The 11285-nt window shown below is 38.0% G+C and overlaps 1 protein-coding gene across 1 annotated transcript in view; it reads right to left on the bottom strand.

Moving 5' to 3' along the window:
• Positions 1 to 3590: 3590 nt before the first annotated feature.
• gpib (glucose-6-phosphate isomerase b) overlaps positions 3591 to 11285 on the bottom strand; it is an 11030-nt gene continuing 3335 nt past the window's right edge. The window contains exons 7-18 of the mRNA XM_060878323.1: positions 11245 to 11285; positions 11008 to 11052; positions 10866 to 10919; positions 10116 to 10176; positions 10002 to 10045; positions 9643 to 9795; positions 8999 to 9128; positions 8388 to 8464; positions 8171 to 8299; positions 6420 to 6495; positions 5869 to 5935; positions 3591 to 4053 (exon numbers count right to left, since the gene is read on the bottom strand). The exon at positions 11245 to 11285 is cut by the window's right edge and continues 31 nt beyond it. Coding sequence (XP_060734306.1) covers positions 3930 to 4053; positions 5869 to 5935; positions 6420 to 6495; positions 8171 to 8299; positions 8388 to 8464; positions 8999 to 9128; positions 9643 to 9795; positions 10002 to 10045; positions 10116 to 10176; positions 10866 to 10919; positions 11008 to 11052; positions 11245 to 11285 — 1001 coding nt within the window. The 3' untranslated portion in view covers positions 3591 to 3929. The remainder of the gene's footprint in view (positions 4054 to 5868; positions 5936 to 6419; positions 6496 to 8170; positions 8300 to 8387; positions 8465 to 8998; positions 9129 to 9642; positions 9796 to 10001; positions 10046 to 10115; positions 10177 to 10865; positions 10920 to 11007; positions 11053 to 11244) is intronic.

The raw sequence follows: 11285 nt of genomic DNA, 5'->3' as shown, positions 1-11285 counted from the left end.
TTTATTTTCATTAATTGCTAAGCCGTATAAAATTGTGGATGTGGACAGGCGAAGGAATCATTTCACTGTTAGCATCCATTTGCTAACATTGGCATGCTGTGAGAGTTGTCATATAATGAAGAGTTGTTTTTTGGGGTTTTTTTCTTTTGCTTTTGTTAAATTTAATTAATGTAAGTGGTCGATAAGTTGGAATGAAAAACCACATGGTCTTGAGGTTAAACTCCACTGATTGTTTTGAGAGTCTGTCAGATTAGATTTCAATTGCAAACCATCTCTACTCACCGTGTTTTCAGTTTATTTAACCCTAAACTCTGCTTCTTTGACTCCAGTGAATGTGGCTGTAAAGAGCATCAGTCTTTAACGATGAGCTATGTTTGCAGGTGAATTATATACACAAATGTACTTCCTCTGTGGATTACACAATTTCTTCCTTCAAATTCTACCCCATCTTTTCATCCGATCTTCTCCTTCATCCACAGGAGAGTTATAAAAGCTGAGGTAAATGTTTTTTTGTTCAGAACTGTAACACAAAGGGACTCTGTGAAAGCTATTAGTGTTCGATCTATCTATTCTTGTTGCTGTTATTGTAGTGGAATTGCAAAGGAGTATGAAAAAAGCCAATTCAATCATCTTGCAGTTTTTTTTTTTAAGTGATTCAAGTTCATCTCAACTCTAGTCTTATATAAAGAACAGGAATCTGTCAACGTCTGATCTTCACAGCACGTGTTTGTGGAAGTGTATCATGGTGCAAGATAAGCAGATTTCTGAGGATCTCAAAGAAAGAGTACTTGATGCTTATCAGGCTGGAAAAGCATCTCTAAAGTGTTTGGACTCCGTCAGACCACATTCAGACAGATTGTGGAGAAAATGAAGGAAATTCGAGACCACTGTTACAGTCCCTGGGAATAATCGACCAACAAAGATCACTTCAAGAGCAAGACATGTAATAACCTGTGAGGTCAAAAAGGAACACCTGGGAAACTTCTAATCAAATAAGGTCTCTTTCACCATTGGCTAATATTAATGTTCATGAGTCCACCATGGGGGCACGGTGGCTTAGTGGTTTGCACATTCGCCTCACACCTCCAGGGTTGGGGGTTCGATTCCCGCCTCCGCCTTGTGTGTGTGGAGTTTGCATGTTCCTCCGGGTACTCCAGTTTCCTCCCCCGGTCCAAAGACATGCATGGTAGGTTGACTGGCGTCTCTGGAAAAATTGTCCGTAGTGTGTGATTGCGTGAGTGAATGAGAATATGTGTGTGTGCCCTGCTATGGGTTGGCACACTCCGTACAGGGTGTATCCTGCCTTGATGCCCAATGACGCCTAAGATAGGCACAGGCTCCCCGTGACCCGAGGTAGTTCGGATAAGCGGTAGAAAATGAATGAATGAATGAATGAATGAGTCCACCATGAGCAGAATACTGAACATGCAACCTGAATGGTGTGCATGGCAGGGTTGCAAGAAGAAAACCATTGATCTCCAAAAAAAGAACATTGCTGCTTGTCTGCAGTTTGCTAAAGATCACATGGACAAGCCACAGAAGGCTATTGGAAAGAACATTTTGTGGAAGAATTAGACCAGAATACAACTTTTTTGTTTTTAATGTGAAGCATGTTTGGAAAAAGGTAAACAATGCACTGCAGAAAAAGAACCTGTGAAACACGGTGGTGGTAGTATCATGGCTTGGGCCTGTGTTTCTGTATCTGGACCAGGACAGCTTGCTTTCATTGTTGGAACATTAAATTCTAAACATCTTTACATGTACTAAATCTCACGAGAAAGCGGGTCATGAAGTAAGACAACAACCTTAAGCTCACAAGCCGATCCGCCAAAAAAGGGTTAAAAAAGAAGTTTCAATTTTGAAAGTAATCCAATAGAACAGATGTGGAAGGACCTGAAGCAAGTGAAGAAACCCATACCATCCCTGAGGTAAAGCTGTTCTGTACTGATGAATGGGCTAAAACATCTCCAAGTGGACATGCACGACTGATCAACACTTATCAGGCATGTTTATTTGCATACATTTGCCAATCACAGATACGTAATATTGGATCAATGACCGAGTATAATAATTTTTGTCTCATTTGCTAACCTGTGGTTTCTTTGCCAGCTTTTAATACTTGTGTAAAAATCTGATGATGCTTTCGGTCATATTTATGCAGCTTCACAAACTTCTAAGCACCGTCGTACCTAAACCTCTACCGATATCATTACTTCATCCTTTCAGTAGTCGTATCAAAATCAATTCAGAACAAAATCAAACTTATATGGTCTTGAACTGAGCAGGGGGAAAAAAACAGCTCAGGCTGGAAGTAAAAAAGACTTGTTGCCAGGCAACAGGCTCCCTAAACCGATCTCTCAATCTCTGTCTGCTTCAGGATAAAAAAAATAAATAATACAAAAAAAAAAAAACATTGTATTATGGCTGCTATTAATCTCACTTCAGTCCATTATCTATTCGTATAGAGTCGTGACAGTCGACAGACTCTATTATAACAGCAGTTAGTTACTTGTATTGAGTCTTACAGTATCCACCCCTTTCTTATTTTGATTGAGTTGGAGGAATATATCCAGGATCATGATGTTTTCCAGATGCGCTTGGTATTGATTTCCCTCTCTCTGAGAAAGCCCTGTCACATAAAATAGTTTAGGATTTGAGAAAAACAGAAAAGAGGTGACCTTCGACCTTATGTTCCACAGTGGAAGAGCTGGGAAATCAGCAAGAGCAGCTTTCCAGGAAAAAAACAACATGGTGACACCTGGTGGACAAAAGTGAAAGATACACATAACTGGAATAGAGAAAAACTCTGCATCCACCATCTCTTCGCACATAAGCTTGAAGTTTGCAGTAGTTACTACAAGATCAATTCTTGTCCTGATCCTGTTCTGGAAATTGTTCGTTATTTTAGATTCCATATCAACGTCGGATTTGAAGCTTATATCTGAGGTGTAACTGAATGCAACTATCTGTATCAGTTCACTGATCGAAATACTCCCATCCGAATCCTACCACTATGACCCTGGAAAAAAAGAAAAGCATGGGAAGAAGTAGAAATGAACCCATTTCAACACGGTTTATAAATTCATGCTCTGACGGTTCCTCAACCTTAGTTTCATCACTCCGGTTAACGCACATGTTCTTCAGTTGTCCTCTGAGCTTTATATCTGATCAGAAGAAAGAAGGAAAAAACCCTGCACATTTTAACTCACACTGTCAGACTTTCAGATAGATCTGTTTAAAATTCCACCCATTCACTGTTCAACCGTACTCCAAATACCAAGTTAACCTCTATGCTCGTAAATAAATTAGAAGCAAATCAGATCGTATAATATCAAAATACTGTTTTCTCATTTGCAATAATTTATCTCTGGTTAAAAAAGGAAATTGCACCAGCTTGCACAACTTCTGGGTGAGTTCAGCTACTGAAGTCTAAATGAAATCAAATATTATAGTAAATAAATATTACATTTAATAAAATAGTGGGTCAGAAGTTAGAGGGGTTTTTCCAGCTTTTTTGGAGAATGTGCTAGTGATGCTGTGAATGTGATGGAGGCTCAGGGGTAAATCAGGCAAGTGTAAATACACAGTCGTGCTTAGTAAATATAATATTTTTAATTGATTAGGAAACTTTTTAACTTGTAATAATTAGCTGATACGTTTCGAACAGGAAGTTGTGTTATTATAATGCATGAAGTATTAAAGTATCAAACTCAGGCCACTTTTTTAAACATTCAAGCTTGGAGGCTTTATACAGCTTGTAATGGAAGTTTCTAGAAATCCCAGGCGGTCGTAGGGCAGGCAGGGGGCCTGTGAAGTATGTTTTTGGGATGTGTGTGTGTGAGTGTGTGTGTGTGTGTGTGTGTGTGTGTGTCTGTGTATGTGTGTGTCTGAGTGTGTTTGTGTGTGTGTGTGTGTGTGTGTGTGTGTGTTCAAGCAAAGTTCTTCTTGATGAAATTGATGAGGCCATTTGTAGAGGAGTCATGGGAGCTGACCTCAGCCGTGTCCTGCAGCTCGGGCTCGATCTTCTTGGCCAGCTGTTTCCCAAGTTCCACACTACATACAGAGATGGAACAGAGCAAAAAGATCAGATAATTTTTGTATGTATGTGTGTGTGTGTGTCTGGGTGTATGTGTGTGTTCTACGCTACATACAGAGATGGAACACTGCATAAGGTTCAGACAACCAGTTTATGTGTGTGCATGCGTGTGTGTGCGCCTGTGTCCAAAAATCTAGCTGTGTGTGTGTGTGTGTGTGTGTGTTTGCGTGTGTATGTCTGTGTGTGTGTGTGTGTCAAAGTCAGAAAAGCTAGCTGTGTGTGTGTATAGGTGGAACAAATCATAAAGAGCAGACAACTAGTGTGTGTGCGTGTGTTTGTGTGTGTGCATAGAATGAAGTCAGAAAAACTTGCTGTGGGTGTGTCTATGTGTGTGTGTGTGTGTGCATTTAGGATGGAGGCAGAAAAGCTTTGTGTGTGTATGTATAGGATGAGCTTTGTGTGTGTGAGCAGAGCATAAAGATCAGACAACTATTGTGTGTGTCTGTCTGTATGTGTGTGTGAGAGAGAGAGAGAGAGAGAGAGAGAGAGAGAGAGAGAGAGTGTGTGTGTGTGTGTGTGTGTGTGTGTGTGTAAGTACTCTCTAGCATTTATTCTAACTGATAATATATATGAAGAACAGAGAGCATCATTTGTAGGCTGCATGTGACTCCCTTCACTCAGAGACACCAGACAAATGTTCCAGACCAAATTTTTAACATTTAATTATGCACATGATTCAGTCTTAATGTTTACACTAATGCACTGCTCATAGTCAGGGATATATTTAGCAGAATTTAGTAGAATGTATCCAATTAAACTGATGAACTTTTATTATTAAAAAAAAAAACTTTATTCAAATTTCAAGGTTGAACCTTTCACGTTTTATTGCTGAGCCTTTCTTCCTAATATCTAAAAATCTAATATCATTTTACAACAGAATGATACAATTTCAAGCTGGAAAAATGTCTAATAATGTCTAATAAGCCTTAAGATAAAAGAAAAGTATTTGTTTTATCACAGTATCAAAATCGAGAAAAATCACATGAACGTCAAAGGTGGAATAAAAAATCCCACACTTTATACACGAGTCATTTCTTTTCACACATTATAGTTTTTACATGTAGCACGTGTGTGTGTGTGTGTGTGTGTGTGTGTGTGAGATTTTCTGACAAATTGTTCTTTTTCACATCACATATTGTTCCCTTGAATTTAGATGTAGTCTCAGGGTACGATGTTTAAAGATTTTTTGAAATATATGTGATTCATATATTTAAACACATTAACAACACACACAGTTTGATACAAAATGTGTTTAGAATTTTGCTAAATCAGCAGCTGTATGTTCCTCTATGTTCCATTACAAAAAAAATAATTTTGAATGCCAAATGATCTCTTTTCTTTAATAAATAATTAATTTATAATTTAATTCTTAAATTAAAAAGGTAAAAAAATATAAAAAAAATAAAAATGCCATCCGGTCTGATACACAGGATGGCTAATGGTGTAATATCTGTAAATATTTAGATCAATAATCAAAAAGAAATTAAATGGAAATGATTTTTTGGAAATGGTCTTTTTTTCACATAAGGAAGAATGACTGAATTTTATGTTAGAATTAATTTTATTTAAACTATTTATACTTGACTGTGTTTATTAAATTCACCTTGTTTTTAATTTCTGTGTGAAAGACTAAACAAAGATACGGTTTTGTGTATTTTTTTTCGTTTCCCAGTGTCGTTTTCCACACCAGTGTTGGCTATAAAGCCTCTAGAGTCTGTGTGTTACACTGTTATATAATGTTATATATTATATATATATATATATATACTCACCCCCACTGGTCAAAGCTGTTGATCTCCCACATGACCCCCTGGATGAAGATCTTATGTTCATACATTGCTGCAGAAACCAAAAAAAAACACATTCATATTTGTTGTTGTTGGTAAATATGGAATGCTGTCAGAATAGCGGCGTGCTAAAACTAGCACTAATGCTAAAGCTATCACTCTATAGTCATCACTAATCTAATGAATAGTCATGTTTAAACTTTTCCTTCATTGTAGATTTGATAGCACACGATAGCACATATGTTTGTTTGTATTAGACAGCTAACTGCTAATTGATTTCTTAATAGCTAGTAATCTATTTGCTTGCTAAAGAAAAGGAAAGACGCTGTGAAAAGTTGTGCTTTCATCTTTTATCTGATAAATCCTTTTGATGCAGTATTTTTTTGATGAGTATCATTTTCTAAGGGGAATAGAACCACAAACCACAATCTCACCCTCCCACTGATATAAACATTCGGATGCTTATGGATTAATAATTAGCTTGAGCATGTATGACGTGTATGGGACTAAACTACAGTCAGAGTTAAGAATCTCACCGATAAGTACTCCCAGAGTGAATGGTGTCAGCTTTTTGAAAACGATGGAGTTTGTTGGTTTGTTTCCTTGGAACACCTTTAAAACAGAGAGAAGTTTGTTAAAGCCAGTGACATGCAGTGAGGCAGTGAAAGCTCGAACATGAAGCCTAACTGTAGCATAATATACATGCATAATAGCATAATATACAATTTCAGACCTTTAGCCGAGTATCAAGTCACATATAATGTAAAGTAAATTAGTATATAGAACTAATTATTATTTTTTTAAAGCGATGTTTTTTTGTATATGAGCAGTTTTCTACATTTTATATTGGAGTAACAGTAAATAGTCCACAGTATCCAGGTGAGTTGATTTACTAAACAATGGTCAGACTGAGACATAAACTGTTTTTGTTAAGTCCTAATCTTTACATTATCTACCCTAGATCTCTACTATCCATCCATCCATTTACCATTCTATTCCTACCCTCTATGCCTGCCATCCATTCATCGATCACTACCATCAATCTCTACCATCTATTCATCTATCCATCCATCCATACCTACAATCCATCTATACCATCAATTCATCTATTTCCCCTACCATCCATATCTACCATCCATTCACCCATTTATCCCCAACAACCATTTCTGCCATCCATTCGTTCACCCATTTATCCTTACCGACAATCTATGCCATTCATTCAACTATTCACCCATACATCCATGAAATGGAAGCCTTTATTATTGCCACATATACATTGAAGCACAGTGGAATTCTCTTCTTCGCATATCCCAACTGAGGAGGATGGGGTCTTCTACACCTTTCCACCACTGTCTACCATCCATCCATCCATCCATCCATCCATCCATCCATCCATCCCTCGATATGTCAGACCAGCCACAACAGCTCAAAGTGAGTATCCAGTGTATTCTTTTATCTTAAAGCCCTGTTACATTAAAAGCTTTGAGACAGGGATAAAGCTATAGACAAGCTCTCCAGAGCAGTCCCTGGTACACATGTTGGTTCTGTGTATTATCTCTTATCCTCTTCTTTTTTCCTTAACATGTCAGACAGTCCATCATTTAACATTTTTCACTATTAATATTTATATGTCTTCTAGAGCACAAACACACTAGATAATGCAGTTTATGTCTAATTATGTAATTATGTCTAATACAGTATTTAAATACAATCCAGTTACATACAGCAGTCATATTTCTATTTTAACAACAAGGTCTAATACAGAATCTTGTCCCAGAGAGCCACCAAACAGCATTGTGGGTATTCCCTGAATATACATGACTCAATTCATCTCATCATCTAATGGTATTCATGAGCTGAATTTTCTTAATACGTACATGCTTATTATGTGTTTCTATCCAACGTTTGTTTGATTTTGTAAAAGAAAATTTCCAAATATTCAACAGAATAATCGACTCTTGTTAAGCTGAACGCTTTGAAGCAAATGACAATATAATATGATGGAACAGAGCCTGAATAAAACCCCACACATCTTAATAATGGCTTTTGTTACCATGGTAACAATGACAGTCATTAGACTGTTAGTAACTGGAATGAATTATTGATATCATGAATTAATCATTAATAAGTTTACTTTTTTTTTTTAAATGTAAAGTATTTACAAAAATCTTGCTAATCTGATGTTCACTTGTAGGGAGCTGTTTAAGCTCCACCACTAGGGGGTGGGATAAAGTTCCCCACAACACTAGGGGGTAGTATATACTGTTCTTTACAAATAGTCTATTACTTTATGTGGAAGGATTTTCTCCAGTTTCTCTCCACTCATTCCTCCAGCCTCCAGCTCCTTTTTCGCCTCCTCTGTCGTCTTTCCTGTCATCAGAGCTTCGGTCTGGGCCAGGAAGTTAGCAGTCAGGATCTACACCCACACATACACACAAACACACAAAATCAGAATTTAACTAATATGCCGTACAAGTATAATTATATTTTCTCTTTAACCATACCTTATGGTGCAGGTTGTTTCTGACTGGATGCTGAGTCTGAGCTGGGATGAGGAAATCAGCAGGGATCATACGAGTTCCTACAGAAGAGACAGAAGGATGAAACATTTTTACACACACAGCATGTCTTGACAAACAGAGAAACCTCTGGAAGAGATTTCAAGATTTAGAGATTAGTATTCTGAGTGTGCAGAGAAACTCTGGATCCCGCATTCCAAAATAGCTGAAGCTTGTGTCTGATGAACTGTTTTGTGCCCCCACTTGTTGAAGCCTTAAAATATTCTAACCTTGATGTTCTCAAGTCATGGATAAGTTAAGTAGGTTTACATTTATGTTCTAATTTTGTGATACCACAAAGGTCAGAATGTGGGTCTGCTGCAGCTATAAATATATGTGTGAGTTATGAGTCATAACTCTGTAATAATACTGAGTATTTGTTTGGGATAAATTCTGTTAACTGCTTTCTTTTATCTCTCATGGATTTAGGGCTTAGCAGGAAAAGATACAGAACAGCGTTCCAGAAATAATACTTGTTCACACACATCTATGGAGAAAGTAGTGCCATGTTTATGTCCGCTTTCTCTCTCTGGGAAAGTGTATCTTGCAGACGTCACCTTGGTGAATAAGCTGGTAGAAGGCGTGTTGTCCGTTAGTTCCAGGCTCTCCCCATACGATGGGTCCTGTATGGTAGTTTACGCGAGTGCCATGGTTGGTGATGTACTTCCCATTCGACTCCATGTCACCCTGAACATGACAATATTGTCCAATTTACAAATTGAATTTTGTACACTACATTATACTCTAGTAGATCAACTCTATCCCTACCATATCCATTCATCCATCTATCTATCTATCCCTACCATCTATCCCTACCATCCATTCTTCTACTAATCTATTCCTACTATCTATCCTAGCCATGGATCTCTACCATGCATTCATTAATCATCTGTACAATCCATCATACATCTACCATATCATCATTCATCTCTACAATGCATTATTCCACTCCTATCATACAGACATCAATATCTGCTATCCATTCATCCATCCATCCAAAGCATATATCCATTCTGTCCTGCATTTAGTCTATTCATACACCATCTCTACCATCACCTCAATCTAACCCTACAATATATCCCTAGAGTTACTCAATACCATCTATCCATGTCTACCATCCATCCATCCATCCATCCATCCATCCAACCATCTATCTTTCAAGTAGCTTTTTTCTTTCCAAAAACTACAGTCAGGTATCCACCTGTTGGAAGTAGGCAGCGAAGCGGTGCATGTACTGGTCATAGGGCAGCAGACAGTGAGTCTCCGCCTGGAAGAAGTTGATGTACCAGATACCCAGCATGGCCAGAAGTACTGGTGCGTTCTGCTCCAGAGGAGCTGTGCGGAAGTGAGTGTCCTACACAGTGTGAGTAAACACATTAACCTTCACAAGCTGGTAATACAGTGTCTTATACTTTACATTCACACTCATTCCTTATGTCTCTCATTCACTTGTTCATATTCCTGTAATGAACTTGTCATGAATACTTAGTTAATGTTAACTATTTGATTGGCTGACCGTCATTTTATTTACTTTTTACTGATGAAGTAATAAGTACTTACCATCCAGTGAGCTCCTGCTAGGAGCTTTTCAAAGTTCTCAAAGCCTAAGAATAAAAAAAATAGAATTAGTTTGATAAATAAATAATATTTTAAACAGTAACTGTTCTGACTTACCAATGTGCAAAGCGATAGATAGTCCGATTGCAGACCATAAGGAGTATCGTCCTCCAACCCACTGGAAAGTAGATGACCTCGTTAAAAATAATGATAAACTCCTCTGTTCTGCATTTCAGAGATTTCAGTTTTTCCAGCTTCCACCTACGCTACATACTGTTCATTCCTCTTGATCCTACATAAATAAACTTGCTTATTGCATAAACTAAACTTTCTCAAAACTTTTTTTAGTTACCAAAGATTTCATCCTTAATCCATTTTCACATAAAGCTGACATAAAAGTGATGACGTTAACATAGCTAACATTCTTTAAGCTTGCTTTGATAGCCTGCCAGGTACAGTATAGGTGTAGCATAAATGTATTATTTTCAGTTTAGTGTGATTGCTTCTGCTTGATCTCATCTTTCAGACAGGACACATCTACACAGCTGAGATCTTGCACTTCAAATATCAACAATGTACCTAAAACCAGCCTGATGACCTTTGGCGCGACCCAGTGGTCGAGTGACCTCCGCGCAAGATAAGGTCATGCTGTATTTATAACATAGACCAGAGACGTGAGGAGAGATTCCGATTACCGCGCAGCTGCCAGTGTGTGGATCTAGACGCCTACTTCAGAGGTCAAACAACTACTCTAATAATAGCCTTTGCACGAGCCTCGTTCAGTAAGGCAAGCTCAAACACTCTCTCTCACACACACACACACACACACACACACACGCAAACACACACACACGCACACACACTTACATCCCAGAACTCAAACATGTTCTCTGTGTCAATGCCGAAGTCCTTGACTTTGGCCTGGAGGACAAAAAGACAGAGGTTAGACACTGAGGATAGACGGACAGACTGTATTTTAAACCTGATTACTGAGTGTGAGTCAGCGTACCTCATTGGTAGACAGAGCTACAAAGTGCTTAGCAACAGCAGATTTCTGGAAGAGTTAAAAAAAAAGGGAAAATGTTTAAATGTGCGCTATTTAAAATTAGGATAGGTTTATACTGGTTTCAGAAAAATACATTTGACTATAAATTGTGTACAGATTTGTGTCCACAAAGTGCATTCAGAGGCCACAAGTAATGAGGCTCAAAATTCATAGCAAGATTCCCCGTGAGTCAAGACTCACATCTTTGGCAGCCTGCAGGAACCACTCCTTGGCCGACTCGG

Source organism: Tachysurus vachellii, chromosome 9 (genome assembly GCF_030014155.1).
Source record: "Tachysurus vachellii isolate PV-2020 chromosome 9, HZAU_Pvac_v1, whole genome shotgun sequence".
NCBI lineage: Eukaryota > Metazoa > Chordata > Actinopteri > Siluriformes > Bagridae > Tachysurus > Tachysurus vachellii.
This window is presented reverse-complemented; position numbering and strand designations above follow the sequence as displayed.